The sequence below is a fragment of the Mytilus edulis genome, chromosome 1, assembly GCF_963676685.1.
Source record: "Mytilus edulis chromosome 1, xbMytEdul2.2, whole genome shotgun sequence".
NCBI lineage: Eukaryota > Metazoa > Mollusca > Bivalvia > Mytilida > Mytilidae > Mytilus > Mytilus edulis.
Genome location: NC_092344.1, coordinates 35,462,477 through 35,485,677, shown reverse-complemented (window position 1 = coordinate 35,485,677; position 23,201 = coordinate 35,462,477). Strand labels below are relative to the sequence as shown.

The following is a 23,201-nucleotide window of genomic DNA, read 5'->3' as shown; positions in this document are numbered from 1 at the left end:
GCTACACTAAATGCTTGGAAATTAAAATTCTAGTAATTCACCAGTTAATTTTATCCTTTAAATAGTGATTTTTAGAACCAAATAAATTTTCTAACAAAGATTAAATTTCATTTTGAAACTGGTTGCATTTACTCTTGTTGCTAACGATACATATTGATTCCGAAAATGAAAGTTGAACCAGTTGAAGGGCACCTGTTCCTATTTTTAGAACTTGAAAACATGGCTGGTCATACTGCTGGTGATCCATTGGAATGTTACAGTGTAAGAGATATTTTATGATGAATTTATATTGACGATGCAGAAGTTGAATAAGTTGATATTAGCTTGGTCAATTCACACTTAGTGAGACACTTTTTTAAGGTCTCTTGACACCAACAATCTCTCTGACAACAGAAAAAATTTCAAAAATTTGATTTTGAATGATTGAAATCCCTATGGCTATGATTCAAGTTAACAATCCTATAAATTATAGCTAGATAGTACAGTATGATTTTTTTTTTGCATTAATAGTATGTAAAAATTAGTTTGGAAAGATTTTGATTCATCTTATTTTTCTATACTTGTTAAAGTGTCTGACATGTACAATATTGAACTATAGATTCCATATTTCAAACATGCAAAAATTATAACTTATTTGATGAATAAACTGAAATTATTTCTGATATTTCTACAGCAGTGTCTTTATCACTTAAATCAGATGTATTATTATAATAAGAATAAGAATTTTTTATTTCCAATTAAAGGACCCTATAAAGAGCTGTCATGACATTAAATACAAGTACATAAGATTAGACATAAATTAGAGACATATAAGAAAACAACATTGTTTAATACTATTAAAAATGCTATAAAAGGCCAGGACAGAACCAGATAATACAATTTACATCTTTAAAATATAACATTTAAAATCATATACCACTCAAAATATGTATATTTGTGGCTAATTTGCATTTATTATATATGATTTTCTCCTTATTTCTACATTTTCTAGATACTTAGATAAATACTTTCCTAAACATTTATACACATTTAAATTTTCTTGTGTAAATAGCCATAAAATCTTTGAAAAATTGTCTAAAGATTGAAAATTATTACAATTTGGAGAAATTTCAGTAAAAAACTCATTTCTGTAATCAATATATAGCTAGTGGACATTCAGTTACAAAGTGTATCTCATCTTCAACTTTATTTAAAGTACAGTATAAACATTTTCTCAGTGTCCTATTCACATAAAGTTTGGCATATCTATCAGTCTCAATCCTTAACGGATGAGCGCTTATTCTAATTTTACAGATGGATTGTCTTAATCTAAAATCTTTTAGTTCCAAATATTTTTCAAAACAAAATAGAGTTTTAAAGGAAAAATAGGTAGTAAGTTTACCTTGATCTGATTGTAAAACTTTAATTCTATTTTCTTCCAGAAATGGAGATAGTTTTTATATAGCTTATCTTTGATAAATTTCGTGAAAGAATAGATACTGGGTTTTAAATTACATGTTTGTATGCCATGTATGCCCAGCTTTTTTTAAAATACAGTCTATACTTGAAAACCATGTATTCACTTTATTATCTGATTATTGTGAAGTTCTTTACTACATAAATATGCATCATATAATAACATGTTCGTAGAATTATCGAGTCGATGATGATATTTCAATATTGCTAATATAATATAAAAATACAGTGGGTATCTCCCTAGTTCAGAAGTCACAGCAAGATTACTGGATTTCTTATTTACACTTAGAACATATTTCATAAATTTGATATGTGATTTTTCAGATGTATCATTTGAAAACACCTTTTCTAAAATATATTGATCATTTTTAGCTCACCTGGCCTGAAGGGCCAAGTGAGCTTTTCTCATCACTTGGCGTCCGTCGTCTGTCGTCCGTCGTCGTCGTCGTCGTCGTTAACTTTTTACATTTTGAACTTCTTCTAGAGAACCACTGAATGGAATGAAACCAAACATGGCATGAATGTTCCTTATGAGGTACTGACCAAGTGTTGTTACTTTGTAGCCGATCCATCATCCAAGATGGCCCCCAGCTGGGGACTTAGTTTAACATAGGACCCTATGGGAAATGCATACAAATGACTTCTTCTAGAGAACCACTGAATTGAATGAAACCAAACCTGGCATGAATGTTCCTTATGAGGTGCTGACCAAGTGTTGTTACTTTGTAGCCGATCCATCATCCAAGATGGCTGCCAGCGGGGGACTTAGTTTAACAAAGGACCCTATGGGAAATGCATACAAATGACTTCTTCTAGAGAACCACTGAATGGAATGAAACCAAACATGGCATGAATGCTCCTTATGAGGTGCTGACCAAGTGTTGTTACTTTGTAGCCGATCCATCATCCAAGATGGCCGCCAGCGGGGGACTTAGTTTTACATAGGACCCTATGGGAAATGCATACAAATGACCTCTTCTAGAGAACCACTGAATGGAATTAAACCAAACATGACATAAATGTTCCTTATGAGGTGCTGACCAAGTGTTGTTACTTTGTTGCCAATCCATCATCCAAGATGGCCACCAGGGGGGGACTTAGTTTTACATAGGACCCTATGGGAAATGCATACAAATGACTTCTTCTAGAGAACCACTGAATAGAATGAAACCAAACATAGCATGAATGTTCCTTTTGAGGTGCTGACCAAGTGTTGTTACTTTGTCTCCAATCCATCATCCAAGATGGCCGCCAGCGGGGGACCTAGTTTTACATAGGACCCTTTGGGAAATGCATACAAATGACTTCTTCTAAAGAACTACTGAATGGAATTAAACCAAACATGACATGAATGTTCCTTATGAGGTGCTGACCAAGTGTTGTTACTTTGTAGCTGATCCATCATCCAATATGGCTGCCAGCGGGGGACTTAGTTTAACATAGGACCCTATGGGAAATGCATGCAAATGACTTCTTCTAGAGAACCACTGAATGGAATGAAACCAAACCTGGCATGAATGTTCCTTATGAGGTGCTGACCAAGTGTTGTTACTTTGTAGCGGATCCATCATCCAAGATGGCCGCCAGCGGGGAACTTAGTTTAACATAGGACCCAACGGGAAATTAATACAAATGACTTCTTTTAGAGAACCACGGAATGGAATGAAACCAAACATGGCATGAATTTTCCTTATGAGGTGCTGACCAAATGTTGTTACTTTGTAGCTGATTCATCATCCAATATGGCCGCCAGCGGGGGGACTTAGTTTACCATAGGACCCTGTGGGAAATGCATACAAATGACATCTTTTAGAGAACCACTGAATGGAATGAAATCAAACATAGCTTGAATGTTCATTATGAGGTGCTGACCAAGTGTTGTTACTTTGTCTCCGATCCATCATCCAAGATGGCTGCCAGCGGGAGGCTTAGTTTAACATAGGACCCTATGGGAAATGCATACAAAAGTCTTCTTCTAGAGAACCAAGGAATTGAAGGAAATCAAACATAGCATGAATAGTCCTTTCTTTATGAGGTGCTGGCCAAGTGTTGTTACTTTGTAGCCAAATTTTATCTGTTTTTATATGATAAAAGCCCAAGTAGAGTCACGTGAGCGATACAGGCTTTTGAGAGCCTTTAGTTCTTACATGCAGCTGAGTTTACAGAAAACATACCCCAGACTTCACATCCATAGGTTAACATTGGTTTTACAGTATGGTCATATAAATGAAGTAAAGTTGAAACACTATGTTTTGACGATGACATACATTGTTGTAATTTAAAACATGCTTTCATAGACTTTTTGTACAGTTCATCTTTACATTGAAAAATTTTCCACTGGGTATAAAAGTGATTCCCAAATATTTATAATTATATGTACAACCAATAGCTTTTTCACCTAGGTAAAAAGGGTGATTAAAATGTCACCCTGTTTTATTAAAAATATAACTTTTGTCTTGTTCTCATTTACATTTAAACACCATTTAGAACAGTAATTGTTAAGCATGGTTAACCTCTCTTGCAATCCCTCTGGTGAATCTGAGAGAATAACAATGTCATCAGCATACATTAAACAATTAACCCTTTGGTTATTAACATTGACATGGTTAGCACAAGAAGAAAAGGCATCAGGAAGATCATTAATAAAAAGTTTACATAAATTGGGGCTTAAAACATCCCCTTGTCTCATTCCAATAAATGATCTAAATAAAGGAGTTGATTGGTTGTCAATTTTGACACATAGCTTACTTTTATTATACATATCTTTAACTATAGCATAAAACTGTCCTGCTATGTTGTGTATACATCTTGTGTTATCATTGCTGCCTTTAAACCTAATTTCAATATATGTTTTGTGCATGTATGAGTCATTTTAAGTATGGATTCACATGGTAAATGCATCTTTGCTAGCCAAGCAGTACAATCCTATTCCTGCCTCTTCTCTGATGGCAGATTGAGACAGATTTTGTTAAAGCAGACATTTTAATAATTTAGTGACAGATAGAGACCACACCTACTTTTGTAGTTTCCTAAATCTTAATTAACCAATGAGAGCACTCATTCTCAAGTTAGGGTAACTAAAGCATACGTTAAAGTCAGTTATAAAAAAAGGTTAAAGAATAACACTAAAACCTTTCGTACTTTGAAGCTGAATATACCTGTTAATCAAAACTGCAATTCATTTCTACTCACAAACTTGATTCAAAAAATACATAGCTCTTACTTTTAATTTAGTGTAATAATGTTTGACAAAATACATTTTGTATTTACATGATCGCACTCCACAAGATACCAACTGACAACAACAAGTAAGACTCATGCCGCATAGTCAGCTGCATGTAGATTGTCTATATGTCATGTATGTAAGCTATTCACACTTTGCATAGACTCAGTAGTGAAAAGGGCTGGTTCTAAAAATAAATGGATCTCACATGCAGATATTGAATATATTTTCTATACCATGTTACAAGTGAATTTGATTTTCTAGAATTTTATAACTAATTGGGTTAGCTTTCAAAAAGTAATTCCAATCCTGTATCATCCAATCATAAGCCATACCAGATTCTATTCTGACAACAAATAATTGTGCTCTTGTTACTATCTCAGTCTTTAGTTTTCTGTGTTGTTTCTTGTGTACATACTATTATTTGTCTGTTTGAAGTACACATGTTCTTATATATAAGACTTGAAGAGTTATGCACAGCAAATTGAAAAAAAACATGGTTAAAAATGGTATATATTCAGTTGCATCAGAAACAATTTACTTTCATAGCTATTAAGTTTTATAGTCAAGAAATTCTCTATCTTTGCTTTTACAGTTTATGTCACTATATGATCAAAATAATGGCATATATAGATATAGATATAGGAAGATATGCTATGTCAATTTTAACAAAGACTTTTAAAAGAAAAATTAAAAAGTAGCCTTCTTTAAGAAAATGACATGAATGGTTATCAAGGAAATGTCTTTGCAATTGATTTAATAATTGTATTGGCCTGGTAAAGTAGTACATGCACATGTATTACTGAATTTACAGTAATTATATATATAAATTTTAGTGAAAATATAAAAATTGTTTGAAATTAAAATCATTAAAGTGAATCAGTTGCTTTTATAATTTTTGTTGAAAATACATTCCATTAGGATATCATGTACTTGCATACAAAGGATTGTCTTCTTAAGTTCTGCTTAGTGCTTTTATTCCTTAAAAAAGTGTCAATTAGGCAGGTGCTTGGTTGTCTCTATTATTAGCTATTCACACTTTGAATAAACCCAGTTATTTAGAGCAGACATGTGATGTACACAATACATGTATGTAGGTGACTTTCATCACACACCTTCATGTATGTTGACCTTTGACGTCTAGCTTTTGTATCCTTGAGTTTTTGTATCATTTAATTTACATAAAACTAATTGTCTCCCTTTATCCATATATTTTAAAATAAAATGATTGGGTCAAGATAATATTTGTTTTAATTTGTTGGATAGAAAATCTTGGTTTTAGTCATGGTAAGACAGAATATTATGTATTACTCTGATGATAAAAGTGCATTTGACTCAAGACAATAAATGTTATTAGATGTACTCCCATAACCCATGTGAAGCATGGCCATTTCTTTACATAAAATGAAAAAGAAAAAAATTGTTAGGAAATATAAAAAAGAAGATGTGGTATGATTGCCAATGAGACAACTATCCACAAAAGACCAAAATGACACAGACATTAACAATTATAGGTCACTGTACGGCCTTCAACAATGAGCAAAGCCCATACCGCATAGTGAGCTATAAAAGGCCCCGATAAGACAATGTAAAACAATTCAAACGAGAAAACTGTTAAAGTTTTTTAAATTTTAAGAACTTTCTTAAGCTATCCTGAATTTGTACTAAACTTGGACAGAAACATGCTTATGATTAAAATATAGTATCCAGAGGTAAATTTTTGTAAAAAAAAAATTCCTGTTTTTCTGTATTTTACTTATAAATGGACTTAGTTTTTTCTGCCAGGAAATAGTACATTCACTCACTCTGTGGTTCAAGTTTTAAAATTTTAATAATTTTCTTATACTATCCTTGATTTGTACCAACTTAGACAGAAGCTTGTTTATGATCAAAAGCTAGTATGTCTAGTATCTGGAAGGAAATTTTGTTAAAATTTTGTACCTGTTTATCCGTATTTTACTTAGAAATGAACTTAGTTTTTCTATCAGTTAACATTACATACAGTCTGCAGTTAAGCATTTATAAGTTTTATAAACAGGGGATAGAAGTTTCTTACAACCAAAGATAGTATCGAGAGGAATATTTTTATTGATTTTTTCCTCTTTTTTGTTGAGCCTGCAATTAACAGCAAAAGTAGGCGAGACACTGGATTCTGTAGAACCCTTACAAATTTTTAAAAGAGGGTATTCCAACACATGAAAGTCTTGTATATAAAGATGGGGTTCCAACCATATGTCCCCATAACAAGCATAAGTTGTCAAACAAAAATAGGTGAATTCCAGCCTCTGCTACCTATCCTTGGCCTCTATTTAAATGAAAACAAAGATTTTACAAGAAAGAAATAAAAAGAATTCCCTTAAATGGATAAATATTAGTATAAGTTGTATTCCTTGCCTTTTGAGGAAAAGATACCTTCAAAATTCCATTCATCAGATTGTTTGAAAGAAGGTTTAATAACCATTAAAAATAGAAATCAGCCATTTTGATTCTGTTATATGATTTTAGATTCCATTGGTATTGAATAAAGATCCAGAACAAGATGAGTTAGGTAATCCTATAATGGGAGCTGATGGCAAACCTAAATATAAATGTGGATTTAGAATTGGTGGAGGAATAGACCAAGATAATTCAAAGAGCCCTCAAGGATACCCTGATAAGGTAACTTAAACATGATAAAAGATTTATTTGAATGTTAGGCTGCAATTTCTTTTATGTGTATCATAGTTTATTTTTAGATGTAAAGTGACTTTACATACATTCAGAAGCAATTATAATACCAATCTCCCATGCAGAGTTGTCGGTCCTTGCTCTCTCTCAATTGAGAGAGAGCAAGGACCGACAACTCTGCATGAGAGAGAGCAAGGACCGACAACTCTGCATGGGAGATTGTTATAATACTGCTACTCTTTTGAGTTATTTCCCTTGAGCTGTGATTTTAGAAAGTGTTTGAATAAATACTTAGGCATTTTATTGTCACTGTGAATTTCCACAAATCTGAGATACATGTCCTATTAGGCAAACCAGTATTTTGTACATTTCTTTAATCTAAACTGTGCTGAAAAAAAATTAATTGTTTATATCTATTGACGTGAGCCCCCTTTTGTTTTTTTATAAATTTTATAGATTTTATGTTTCAGAGTTCTGGGGTTTTATTCATTATTAAAAAGGTAGATTTTCTTGTTTCAGACAATAACTCAAGAATGCTTTCACTAACTTGCAAGAAATTGTGGTAGATGGTTTATATCTATTGAAATGAGCTCCCTTTCAAGCTTTTACGTTTCTGAGTTGCAGGTTTTTATCCATAAAAAAACAAACAAAAAACAGCAAGAAATCTTTAATTAAACATAAAGTTAATTCATATTACCAATTTCAAGTTCTTTGACTACATTTATTCTGAAACCGATAATACGTAAAATATTTAATTACAATCCAAATTCAGACGTGTATTGTGTCCATTTTTGCCCCAATTGTTCAGGGTTGGACCTCTGAGGCCATATCCAGCTGCGCTTAGCGAGCCGTTTATTTCTCAGGAACTACAAATCAGAGCTCCATGAAATTTGGTATCAAGCTTTAAGTGATGCATTTTCATATTCATCCACACTGAAAACTTATTGATTCTTAAACATGGTGGCCATGTACACATGGCCCGAGAACACAGTTATTTAGTAGTGCATTAATTTTAGACAATAAATTCAAATTAAACAAATTGCACCTGCTCTATCTCAAAAAGATTTTTACAGTGTAGTTTAATAATAGTGGGACAAATAATATCAAAATTATAGAAACTTCTACCAGCTCTAACTCAAAATACTGACAATTCTGTGTTAAGGGGGTCTATAATTCAGTTGGACAGTTTCAGACGTAATAAAATTGACCTGTTTAACCTGGACCAAATCACTACTTAACATAAAGATTCAGCACCAAAAAATTTTTAATATGTAATTTTACCCCCATACTTAATATTTCATGCATTAAATATCAAGAAATAAATTGGGAAAGTGTATCAAACAAAAAATGCAAGTTATACACTGTTCACTCTAGGGACTATATTCGTAGACAACGAAAAACAAAGGATGATAACTGTGTCCTTGGACCACATATAATAAATTTTGTTATCACATTTTCCCAGGAACTCCAAAAGTTGTTAATTTCTGTGTCTCTTGTGGAAATCCTTATCATACCAGATCTTTTATATATTTACTGAAATATGGAATCAAGCTTCATGTTGTTAGGCATTTTCAGATTGATTCCTCATCCACTTTCTATTTACAGAATACTTGAATTCTATTACACAATTAAATGCATAATGGCTATAGAATGTATGAAATTTCAGTCAATTTTTGTACACAACAACAAATCAAGGCACTTTGAAAATCTTAATCAGTTTTAAATAAGAGCATGATATACCATGTTATGGGTTTCACATTGATTGCTCATCAACATCCTGTTTAAAAATATTTAATACCTTGGGTTTAACTTGTGAGTACATGTACCTGGTAATAGCTAACAGTTCAAATTGTTTTAGTAAGAGTTACCAGATCCCACTATTTGTTTTTATATGAAGACTGCAAACATGAGTACCTTGGATTATTGCGATGAAGCATGTTGAGGGAAATATTAGTTTTTGGTTTAAAAGAGTGTGAAAAATGAAAAGAAAGATTGTTTTTGTTGTACTTTGACCAAAAGTTTTCTTTTAAACTTCAAGTCTTAAGTTTCACACATGTACTTAAGTCTACCTTGTTTACATAGACTTTTAATTTTTTCATTCATTCATTATCAATGGTGATTAACTGTGGTCTTGTGGTGAGCCATTTGCAAAGTGAGTGTAGGAGGTTATGTGTTTGATCCCTGACAAGGTCAACCCAAATACTATTAAATTTCTATTTACTCAGTTTCAAGCACCTGGAATTGAGCAGTAAAAATCAAGACAGAGTGTCAAAGACAGAGTGTCCAAGTAGGACAGAGTTTCCAAGTAGGACACTGTGTTGACCTATAGAATATTTCCTTATGAACTTAAGAGGTCCTGAAATATGCATGACTGCCTGACATTTCTAGCAAAATTTGGTTAGGTCAGACTACTATTGCCAACTGTCTGTCCTATGGTTAGAAAGATGTTGTCAATTTTCCTGTCTGGCCAGTAAATTATATTTTGGTCAGTCAGATCATTTTATGCCCCACCTACGATAGTAGAGGGGCATTATGTTTTCTGGTCTGTGCGTCCGTTCGTTCGTTCGTCCGTTCGTTCGTCCGTTCGTTCGTTCGTCCGTCCGTCTGTCCCGCTTCAGGTTAAAGTTTTTGGTCGAGGTAATTTTTGATGAAGTTGAAGTCCAATTGACTTCAAACTTGGTACACATGTTCCCTATGATATGATCTTTCTAATTTTAATACCAAATTAGAGATTTTACCCCAATTTCATGGTCCACTGAACATAGAAAATGATAGTGCGAGTGGGGCATTTGTGTACTGAGGACACATTCTTGTTATTTGCCTGACTAAATATCAGTCTCACATTTCAGACTATCAAGTAGACTGATAACTCTGTTGTACAGGTTATTCATATTTCATCAAAATTGTGGTGCATTGCATATATGTGTAATATTTGCCACTGAATTTTTGGCAACTATTAATCATTCATGAATGAAAATTCATGCGGCCTAACATTCTTTATGGTCTATTATTTTTCAATAATTGTGAAGATTATCATGTGCTAATGACCAGTTAGAACAAAATATTGATTAATTAATAATATAAGACAACAATCCTGGCGTGTCATGTCAGCATTTTTGCTATTTTTAGAGTTCACCCTATGATGTGCTCTTGTCTAACCTGGTAACCTTAGGCTCAATTTTGTGTTCGGTTCTGTGAAACATATAATTATATCCTGTTTGATGTACAAGTAAATAGTAGTGTTAAACCATATTAAAAGAATGAAGAATTTCAAGATATCAGACCAAAGTATAAAAACACACTATCACTTGTAGATCTGGTGAAAGAAATATTTGTTCTAAACTTTGATCGATTTGCCATGATTGTAAAAAAAACAGATTCTAATTTTGATATTAAACTGTTAATTATTTCAATCAAAGTGTTTGATCATAGTTTTTATTACTTTGTTTGAATAAGGTGTATTAAACCTTTGCATGTTTAGAAATACATGTTTAGAAATAAACATTGAAGTAACAAGGAATCTTTTGTTGCAGTGTAATGCTAGAACCTTCTTTCAGAACTGTGCCCCCTATGCAAGAGGATATTAGTCATTGTAATCATACTACCTCTTTTATGGTTTATTAATGGTCAATTCGTTTGTTGTTTTTTGGGCTTATGTAAGTTTCTCAATTGCAATAAGTAATTAGGTAATTATAATTAGCTTATATAGGATAGAAAGGTGTCATATGACTTTGACCTCATTGTAATGGTTCTATGATGTTTAATGCCTTAATCTTTATATAAAAAAGAAGATGTGGTTTGATTGCCAATGAGACAACTCTCCACAAGAGACCAGATTGACACAGAAATTAACAACTATAGGTCACTGTATGGCCTTCAACATTGAGCAAATCCCATACCGCATAGTTAGCTATGAACGGCCCCGAAATGACAATGTAAAACAATACAAATGAGAAAACTAACGGCCTTATGTATACAAAAAAATGAATGAAAAACAAATATGTAACACATAAACAAATGATCCCTATGATATGATCTTTCTAATTTTAATGCCAAATAATGTGGTTTTGACCTCAATTTCACAGTCACTGAACATAAAAAATTATAGTGTAAGTTGGCCATCCATGTTCAATGGATACATTATTATTCTATGTGATCTTCATATCTGCCCAGCAAACTATGTTTTGGTCAGGCATATGTCAATTATTATGAATTGAGGTCAATCATATTTAGCTCACAGAATCATTTTGTGGTATACATCAATTTGAAAGGATTAATAAATAAAGTTATTTTAACTACATTAATATGTATGGTGACCATGGGCTGTTTTCTACTCTTCGGTCGGGTTGTTGTGTGACTCTTTGACACATTCCCCTACTCTTTGGTCGGGTTGTTGTGTGACTCTTTGACGCATTCCCCTACTATTTGGTCAGGTTGTTGTGTGACTCTTTGACACATTCCCCTACTCTTTGGTCGGGTTGTTGTGTGACTCTTTGATGCATTCCCCTACTCTTTGGTCGGGTTGTTGTGTGACTCTTTGACGCATTCTCCTACTCTTTGGTCGGGTTGTTGTGTGACTCTTTGACACATTCCCCTACTCTTTGGTCAGGTTGTTATGTGACTCTTTGACACATTCCCCTACTCTTTGGTCGGGTTGTTGTGTGACTCTTTGACACATTCCCCTACTCTTTGGTCGGGTTGTTGTGTGACTCTTTGACACATTCCCCTACTCTTTGGTCGGGTTGTTGTGTGACTCTTTGACACATTCCCCTACTCTTTGGTCGGGTTGTTGTGTGACTCTTTGACACATTCCCCTACTCTTTGGTTGGGTTGTTGTGTGACTTTTTGACACATTCCCCTACTCTTTGGTCGGGTTGTTGTGTGACTCTTTGACACATTCCCCTACTCTTTGGTCGGGTTGTTGTTTGACTCTTTGACACAATCCCCACTGTCAGTCTCTATTCTATTGTAAAAGACTTCTTGTAGCAAAATGTCTTTTTGGGTTAGGCTTTTTCTCATATCTAAATGTGAATGTCAAGAACTCAACATGTTTGGAATTTTCAAAGATACTTGTTTATTGGTTGTAGAGATTTTGAGGCTTATGGAAAGTGATGGTTACTGTAATTTCAGAAATGATTGCGATGTTTTAATCAATGCAAAAATATGACAGAATAAGTTTTGCTAAAAACAAAATTTACATTCATATCTGCATGTTCAGTAGTGATTTCCCTTCACAAAATGTATGTAATTGTATTAATAAGGGCTGAATGGCAAGATTGAACATCAATGTAAAAAAAATTTGAGTTTCAGTTGACAAACCCATGTCCTATAATAAAGATACAATATTTTTACCAGCAAGGCCCACAGAGATGGCTCCCATCTGAATGATGTCTAGTTATATCTCAAATGTTTACCAGAAATTTGATAGGGATATAACAATAATAAATACATACATTAATTTCTAAATTTATAGTATTCTTCTTTATTGCTATACAGTATAAAGTAGAGAGATGTAAGTAAGATCGCCTTACAGAGCACATAGTTACCCAATGTAAATAAGTCATTTAATTTGTTTATGACACTGCTACAAAGTATTCAATATTTTCTGTGTTGTAGGGGGTAAGGAAAAATAATTTTTCCAAGTTTATCAGAGTTTTAAGTACAAAATTTTGTTGAACCTACTTATTGTTTTAATGGTTGAAAAATAAGAAATGCTATTGCTTTATTGTTTATTTTGCTTTCTGCTTAATTCAACACAACCAACATACTTTCACTTAAAGTACAATGTGCATAGATGCATATCATGAAGTACAGATAAGAGTTTCTATTTTGAAATTTATTTTCGCACTTTTAACCTTTTTTGTATGACATTGCAAAATTGTTTTTAATAAAGTTCATTTAAAATGTAATAAATCAGCAATCGATTACATCAGTCATCCATTTGACTTTTCTCTCGAGATGAAATAGATTTAGAATGTATTAAATTAGATTTACTTTACATACGTATGTAAATATTAGTGTGTACAGTTCTTATTTTCGTGGTCATACTTAAGTATAGGTACTTGGATGTATACGTCCCAATACCGATGAGAAACTTCAATTTTGCCAATTGCGGAGTTATATATATCTGATAAAACAAAGTACAAAGTTAAAGTTTGAAATTTACAGCACCACAAGTTCTCAACATAAAATATTATTATTTCTTTATCTTTATACTTAAGTTGAAATATTCCCCCTACTAAATCTTGACATTATGACGTCTCTCTTCAAATTACTTATATACAAGGTCTACATAGATATATTGTATTGAAAATGAAAGAGGTACATGTGAATGACCAACTATAAATATAATTTATTTCGATATTCTATGATCGTATAAACACACCACTTCCTTATTTGGTTAGAGAATAATAAGAAATATTGATATATTCTCTAAACAAATATTTAAAATGTAATTTCTATTTAAAATTGATTAGACATTGTACAATGGTATGTGCTATGGTCTCTTAATTGCATCCTACAACAAATATAAGGCCTTGACGTCGAAAAGAATTGTGTTCTGATGTTAAAAGACAGAAAACTTGTCAATCAATAGAGTTCTTAAAGTTTAATAGACAATATTTATGGTTTAGGGAGCTACCATTTGATTTTTATGGGGGGCTAGGATGAAATTTGAAAAAAATAGGCAGGACAGGAGTTTTGAGTAAAAAAAAGGCAGGATGTGACACTTGCAAAAAAAAAAAGTCAGGACGACAATTTAGGTAAAAAAAAGTCAGGATAAACTAAAAAAAAAAAAGGCAGGACCGATTAGAGTGAAAAATAAAAAGGCAGGACAGAGATTACAGCTAAAAAAAATGCAGGACAAAATTTTTCATCCTTGTAATTAAAAAGGGGTGGACAAAAATACATTGTAAAGTTATGTCAGTCACTCATCTTCTTGTGAATTTTGATTCCCTTTAGAGTATCTTCGACCTGTAGTTTTAGTTGCAGAATTATAAATAGTGAACTAAATGTGAATAAAACATGAAAGTTTAAAGAATGAATTATTTTTTCTATATTCATGGTACCGTATATATATTATTAACCGGATTTTTGTGACAAAAATGTCGGTTATTGATTTGGGGATGTACGGTGGGCGGGTTGGCAGGCGGCAATCAAATGTTGTCCGTGCATTAACTCATGAACCGTTCAACCAAAGCTTTTAAAATTTTAATATGTTGTTACTGACAACTAAATGAAGGTCAGGTTCAATAATGGCGATTTTGACTTTTACCGTTCAGGAGTTATGGTTCTTGAAAGATTGAAAAATGGAGTTTCCAGTCGTGTCCGTGCATTTACGCATGAACTGTTCTACCAAAGCTTCATAAATTTTAATATGTTGTTACCGATGACAAAATGGAGGTCAAGTTCAATAATGACAATTTTGACTTTTACAGTTCAGGAGTTATGGTTCTTGAAAGATTGAAAAATGGAGTTTTCAGTCGTGTCCGTGCATTTATGCATGAACTGTTCTACCAAAGCTTCCCAAATTTTAATATATTGTTACTGATGACAAAATGGATGTCAAGTTGAATAATGACGATTTTGACTTTTATCGTTAAGGAGTTATGGTTCTTGAAAGATTGAAAAATGGTGTTTCCAGTCGTGTCCGTGCATTTTCTCATAAACCATTCAACCAAAGCTTTTGAAATTTTTATATGTTGTTACTGATGACAAAATAGAGGTCAAATTCAATAATGACGATTTTGACTTTTACCGTTCAGGAGTTATGGTTCTAGAAAGATCGTAAAATGGCGTTTCCATTCACGTTGTTGCATTTACTAATGAACCATTCAATCTAAGCTTTCAAATTTTAATATGTTGATACTGACTACAAAATGGAGGTCAAATTTGATATTGACGATTTTCACTTTCAGCATTCATCAGTTATGGTTCTTGTGATATTGCCAGGACACAAATAAATGTTAATAAATCCTGTTTGCTGTCGTTGTGACAGCCTCTTGTTTTTATTATTAAAATATGGGAGAAACTTTCTATTTTCAGGGTATCTATGTCACTTACATACATGACGAAGGACCTGCTGCAAGATGTGGATTAACAGTTCATGACAAAATTTTACAGGTACTTTCAAACATCAAAATATATGGCCTTTTTCATTCTAAATGGCTGCTCTCTTGAGCAACTGATGTAATAAAAAATCATGATCTTTACTGGTAAGTGTATCTTGCAGGAATATCTGATGAAATGAGGTAGAGCATTCATAAAGCAGTTAGAGTGACCAATAGCCCATGTTCAACTTCTACAGAGTTGTCATAGTGATAGAGTTAACCAAAGGACACCAAATTTTATTATTGTAATCTTAAGATTTTATTTATTGACCCTGTCTTTCAATCCAAAATGGCTTACCTTCCCTTTGATAACTTTTTTTAGGAACATTTTAGAACTGTTTCCATGTATAAATCTTTTCTTTCAAAGATTTATTGGTTGTATTTCCTATTACATTTAGTAAGGTCTCATTAGTTTGAAACTTGGTACATAGAAAAAAATGTAAAAAATAAGAAGATGTGGTAATGATTGCCAATCAGACAACTTGCAATCAGAGACTTAATGACATGTTATCAACTATAGGTCACCCTACAAATGACTTTTTCCTCATAATTTGAGTGAAAAGTACTTCATTTTCAATGGGATAGAAAAAAAAGTACTGTAACTGTAAATGCATATAATATTAACTGAACCATTCAGCAAACTAGAAGTAATCGGCTTGTGAGCAGCAAGTTTGATTTAAATTATTTATATTTCAGGTAAATGGTCATGACATGACAGTAGTCACACATCGTAAGGCTGTGGAGTATATTCAGAGGAAACCAGTTTTAAATATGCTAGTTTATCGTAAAGGTGTGCCAAATTTACAGAAAAACCAACAGCAACCTCAGTTCCAGGCATATAATCAACAACCGGATTATCCAATGCAGTATCAGTAGTCTGGGTTAAAATAGGATCAAATTATTCGTTGTATTTTAATATTTTTAGATAATAATGTTTTCATAAGAGCCAGTATAGGACTTGCCTTCGTTGATTCATTTATATCAAACACATACAAAGATTCAAAATTTGTATGAATCACTTCATACTAAACATAAAAATTATGTGTTCAGCCACAAAAAATCCACCAAATTCAAATAACATTTTATATTTTTCAACCCAAAAATCATTTTAGTTTAGCGGGTAACAATCTTCATGGATTTTCTAGGGAACAGATGAAAAAAGAATTTTAGTGTTCAATAAAGTATACATATAGGCTTGTATGCAAACATTGGCCAGATAGAAAAAACAAGTATCCTTCTTCAAACCATTAAAATTGGTACCCACAAAAAATAAATTAATCTACAGTAGTAAATTTTGATATTTTATCAATGAATTTTGTTTTTAGATTATGGCTTCTGATAACTATTTGTAGCTTTTAAAACTGAAAGGTAAGACCTGTAGGCAAATACATTGTATTACAAGTTTTAGATTGAATTTCAAGTGGTTTACAAAATTTTCTTATTCAGGCAATTCAATGATTCTGCACAAAAAAAATTTCCTAAATTATGAATTGAAAATAAATATTGTAACATGAAACAAATATTTGAATCTCAGTAAATTTTCAGATGCATATGTTTTCATTTGTACATTAGTTATTTTATGTTAAAAATACTAAAGAGGTGCTCCTTGTTAACATTTTATTACAATGAATTGTCATTAGTGTTGAATTTATGTATTGTAAAAAGTAGATGTGAAAATAGAATCATGTTTTGTTATGTAAAATGTCTAATATATAGAAACTGTGGTCATAGAAGATCATAGAAAACATTTTAAAAGTCTTTTGGAGAAAAAAAATATTTGTATACTTGTACAATTGGCTCTTTTAACAAAATTTAATTACAATAAATAAGTAGCAATACAAAATCATACTGAATGTTGCACATAGCGAAAGTAGGGTACCTCTAGCCTATTTTAGTCTTGTGTGGTTTATTTTTCATTCTGGTTCATTTGTTTGTTTCAGAGTTAAGTGTGGCTCTATTTTGCTGAACTAGTATACATTATTGTTTTAATAGGGGCCAGTTGGAGCCTGTCTCGGGTAGCAGGATTTTCTTGATGTGTTGAAGACCCATTGGTGCAATTTGGTGGTCTTGGTCTGTCTTCTGCTCTTTGGTCGGGTTGTTGTCTCTTTGACTTATTCCCAATTTCCTTTCTCTATGCCACATGTTTTCCAAAATTATAGGCAAATATATTTTGCTTCAACATTATATTTTTCTTATAAACAAATCTTTACAAATTCATTGCTTTCAAATGGTTTTTAACAAATTTTGAAAAATTTCACTTACCAAAAGGGAAGCTCTTTCAATTACAAATGATGTATTTACTGAAAAAACATTACAAACAATAATCTTATTTATCTTTTGTCATAAACAGAACACTTATACCTTATTCTCTTGTTATTTTCAAGGCCTATTTTATACAGATGGTTTCCTCTTGGTATGAAATATATTTCATTGAGCACACTTATACCTTATTCTCTTGTTATTTTCAAGGCCTATTTTATACAAATCGTTTCCTCTTCGTATGAAATATATATCATTGATTTTATTGGTTGTTTTGTAAGATACTGTGGTTTCATTGTATTTCAAGGGATACCAATTTTCATTGATTTCATTGATATAGAGGAACCATGAATTTAAATGGTCAACAAAGTATGATTGTCTTCTGGTTTATGGATATAGAGGAACCATGAATTTAAAAATTCAACAAAGTATGATTGTCTCCATCCAAATGCACAAACTTTTGAGTAGCAACGAAATTAACTATCTACAAAAATAGCATTATCTCTAAGTCCATGAAAATTGGTACCTAAGAAAATATATGAATCTACAGTATTTGTTGTTTTTATTCTCATATGAATTGTTGATCATGCTGTATTAGTCAAGTGGTTGTATTTAAATTTTTATAGTCTTTTTTTATTCGGGCATCAAAGTCAATATTGTGCGTTTGCATTGAACACAATTTAGCATTTATTGAATATATGTAAGATTTCTTTTATAATGTGCTTAACCTCCCAAGAACTATTTTTTATAGCTTTTTTTTTTTACAATATATGGATCAAAGAGTTTTGAAGACAGCTTTATTTCACCTCTTGTTTATGATCTGAAAAAAACCCACATAATTTTCCAAATTTTTGTTTACTAAATGTGCTAAATGTTTATAATTTAATATGATAGTTTTAATCAATTATGTTGGTGCAATGAAACATACATTTGGTTGGTGATTATCATTTTATAGAGTATTAAAAAATTATATCAGTTTAATTAATAAGTTTGGAAAAGATTTTGGAATTAAAATTTTCTTGTTACACATGGTTATACAGATGAATATTTTCCCACACTTTCACCAACATTTTCATGCCCCACCTAGGATAGTAGAGGGGCATTATGTTTTCTGGTCTGTACGTCTGTCTGTTTGTTCGTTCATTCGTTCGTTCGTCTGTCCCGTTTCAGGTTAAAGTTATAGGTCGAGGTAGTTTTGGATGAAGTTGAAGTCTATCAACCTGAAACTTAGTATACATTGTTCCTTATGATATGATCTTTCTAATTTTAATGCCAAATTTAGAGTTGTGACCCCAATTTCACGGTCCACTGAACATAGGAAATGAAAGTGCGAGTGGGGTTTCCATGTACTGGGGACACATTCTTGTTTTATTAAGTGCTTTGAATAGACACCTTAGTTTGTAGATGCCATCATTAGTTTTCGTGACAAGGTTCGTCTCACACATACTATATTTATAAGGTCAACAATATTTAGTATATTGAATGACTGCCAGATGTAAATTTTTATGTCTAACAGGGTTCATCTGACATTAGCAACATTTTCATGGTATTGGTTTGCGTTAGAATTTTAAGATAAGGTTTGTATTTCAGATACTTTAAGTGAAAAGTTAGCTAGAAGAGTTGTCTAGATTAATTGGAAGTGTGCAAATCAATTGCAGGGTTCATCTAACCTTGACCTTTTTTCAAAGACATTTGATAATGTTAAGGTTGTTTTTTTCTTTATTTTAAATTTAGACCTTGATGTTAAAGACTTTCTACATAAAATTAAATCATAATCAGTTATGCAGGCAGTACTCTATTGTTATATCTAATGCTAGGAGGTATTAAACATATACTTTTTTGTATGCTTCACTGTTAAGTTTGGTGGCTATTTTGCTGAATAATATACATTATTATTAAAGGGCCAGCTGAAGCTTACCTCCAGGTGAAGGATTTTCTCCTGATTTGAAGGCGTAATTTGTGGCCTTAGGCTGTTTTCTGCTTTTTGCTCGGGTTGTTGTCTCATTGACACATTCCCTGTTTCCACACTCTGTTCTATTTAAAGGTCGAAAGATAGACTTGTCGTGGTTTGTATCACAAAGGATTTACTTACATGATAATTTACACATATCTCATATATAAACTTCATAACATATCATATAAGTATAATTTTGTCTGGCCTCCAATAAAAGTAGTGAACCCTTTATAATTATCACTTTTCAGCAACATCATTGCCAAAGTTAAATGTTAAGTTTTTTTAATCAATAGAATAAGTGCTAATAGAGTCTATCAGGACTTTGAAAGACAACTGTTTATGTGGGTATTGTTTGACAGTTTTCATAAAAACAAGCCTGTCTTTATGGATACAGTGTATTGAATTTTAAAAATATTCCTTGAAGCTTAGCTTGTTTGAAATTCCCTATTCTTAAAGCTATTATTACATGTACGAAGAAATTTCCAATTCTTGAAGCTATTATTACATAGACGAAGAAATTTAGAAATTTCATATTCTTAAAGTTATTACATGTACAAAGAAATTTCATATTCTAATACATGTAGCTATTATTACATAGTCAAAGAAATTCAGAAATTTCATATTCTTAAAGCTATTATTACATTTACAAAGAAATTTCATATTCTTAAGCTATTATTACATCGCCAAAGTATCAAAATATGTGTATGTTAAATGTCATCTGTTATTTTTAAATTTGTTTACTCAATATATACATATATAATTGACTTTTAAATTGCTTTTTGAAATTTTTATTTATATTTCTGTATGTAATAAATGTATGTGAATGTCTTTCGAATATTCTTTATATTTCTACAAGGTTGTATGATACATGGTATTTTTGCTTTTTCCAGATGACATCATCTTATTATGCTATTATTTCTATTATGTTATATTTTTTATTTGGGACCATATTTAGCAAATAATCATAATGGCATAGAACCACTAATTTGGGCCTGGTGATGAAGAACATATTAGAATCTAGTACATGTACTTACATGTATTTCAAACAAACAGTTCTTACACATAGCTTTCAATTCTAAAATATGTAGGAAATGTGGGTAATTTTGGTATGAGATCTGGAATCACAACTGAACCCTTGATGAATGTTTGTTTTGTATGAAATTAGAATACATGGCGTTCTTTGCCTGTTTATCAGAATAGAAGCAACTGTTTTTGCAACTTCTGAACTTCCAGGAACCATTGGCTCTTTATTAATATAACTGTATGTTGATTTAAACAGCATACACCAGGGGAAGGTATTGTTTAGGACTGTTACTTTATAAAGATTAAAAACACATAGCTATGAGAACTGGAAATTATAGAATTTAGAATAGAAAGTAATGGGGGCCATGAATTAATGGTTTTATTCCCATTAGGAATACACACTTAAATTATCTATGTAGTGGTATTTGTATGTTTGAAATTTATTCGTGCAACAAATTTTTATTTTTATTTTTGCTAAAGTTTGTTAAAAACTTGAGTATATGATAAATCATGGGTCATTTCAGACTATTTGTGAAACAAGTGCTGACAAAAAATCTTTTTTTGAAACAGGTTCTATATAGCCATTACTTATTTTGACGACTGAATGACATTACAATTTTGTGCAATTTTTAAGATAAAATTTGTGCCATTTCTCATGCTTCCATCATTAAAGGAATGATTTGTAGGAGGTAAATTTTAATCATTGAAAGCAAAAAAACTAAAGGGAAAATGTTAAGTTGATTCATATGTTTTCATACTAATGTAGCAGTCATTAGGTTTAAGTCAACTGCAGTTTCAGGATTCAAATTTAAATAATAATCATAAAACGTCTTTGGTTGATGCATTAAGTGCATGATAAAATTAACAAGAAGAAGTCATTATGATATAAAGAGTTGGTTTTAAATTTTTTAAATATTTATTACTTCCCTAGAGTTAAAAGTTAAAAAAATATCCTACACGGTAAAAGTTTACAAATTTTAAGTGTAAGTTTATATTTCAAATCTTCTTTTGTTTTTCAAATAAAATTACAATGACTCATTTGTTTTCATTACATTTAGGGCATATTTTAAATTAGCTGTGAAACTGCCATGTTGTACATTTATAGAGAGACTTTCTTCATCTTTATATATCTATCATAGATTGGACACATTATGGTTATATATGTACTATTGTTTTTTATTTGCCCATGCATCCAACAGAGTTCATATTTTTACAAAAGCTATAAAATGGTTTGATCAAATTACAGAAACATTGAATTGAATATTTGAATCCATGGAAGAAAGTATCCTTTTAATTTTGATTTTTTTTTCTTAAGCTTTTTATTCAAGTTATTGGACTTAATTTAAAACAGTCAGAAATGATTTTAAAATATACTACTCTCTTACACAAGTAGACTATGATAAATTTTACTCAAACTTTACTCTGTTGTTGCAGGGCTTGATGATCAATATTTAGAATCTCCAAATTTGCTTCCCAAGAGTTATGGGACTTTATTCAAAGATTCTGGACATTTTTTGAGGACTTGAAACAAGTGGTATTTTTTTCAAAATGTCAAACCTGTTTTTAGAACTGGCAGAAGTCATGGCATAAATGATCTTGTATTAACATGTTTATTTTTTTTTAAGTTGTTTATCATTGTTGTGAAATTGCTTATGTAGCGATTACTTTTAGTATATGGCATTTTATTCAAGAATTTTACAACAAATGATGAGTAAAAATTAGGTTAAAATTATATTAGAATTGTCTCTGTTGTTAGTATTTTTTTTCATTAAAATTTTATTTATGATATAAAAATATTTGTTTGTTTTATTTATAGAAATTGAATTCTAAAGATTTGGCAATCTCCTTGGATGTTGAGTGGTTTATCCATTTGTCTTGGATATTGAGTGATGTATAGAGGGATTTTACTTGATTTTTCAATCAGTTCAATTGAGGTCTGGAGCTCGCATGTCAGTAACTGGTAGAAGTCCTTTGGTTGTTTATTTATCATTGTCATTTTGCTTAGTTAATTTTGTTTTCTATTCTGATATCAGACTTAGACTTCTTTTAAACAGAGTTTTACTGTGTATATTGCTATATGTTTCTTTATTCTGCATTGGCTAGAGGTATAGGGGAAGGGTTGTGATATCACAAAATATGTTTAACCATTCCGCATTTTTGTAACTGTCCCAAGTCAGGAGCCTCTGGCATTTGTTAGTCTTGTAATTTTTAATTTTAGTTCATTTATATGTATTGGAGTTTATTGTGAGGTCCATTTTCACTGAACTAGTACACAATTTTATTTAGGGGCCCACTGAGGACCATCGCTTGGTGCTGGATTTTCTTGTTGCATTGAAGACCCATCAGTAGCCCTCTGCTGTAGTCTGCTCTTTGGTTGGGTTGATGATCTTTAACATGTTCCCCATTTTCATTCTCATGCATGTGACAACCATTAAAACACCAGAGGTCAGCCATTAGGGGATGACCATTTGATTTTCTTGCAAGAAAAACTTTGCAAATGAATATCCTAGCC

The 23,201-nt window shown here is 31.7% G+C and overlaps 1 protein-coding gene across 1 annotated transcript; it reads left to right on the top strand.

The window, feature by feature from the left end:
- The first annotated feature begins 167 nt into the window (after positions 1-167).
- On the top strand, positions 168-22,483 carry LOC139481880 (tax1-binding protein 3 homolog). The gene is made up of 4 exons (XM_071265401.1): positions 168-261; positions 7,184-7,336; positions 15,389-15,466; positions 16,150-22,483. The coding sequence occupies exons 1-4, from the start codon at positions 220-222 to the stop codon at positions 16,327-16,329; spliced, it is 453 nt and encodes a 150-aa protein (XP_071121502.1). The 5' UTR covers positions 168-219; the 3' UTR covers positions 16,330-22,483.
- The last annotated feature ends 718 nt before the right edge of the window (positions 22,484-23,201 follow it).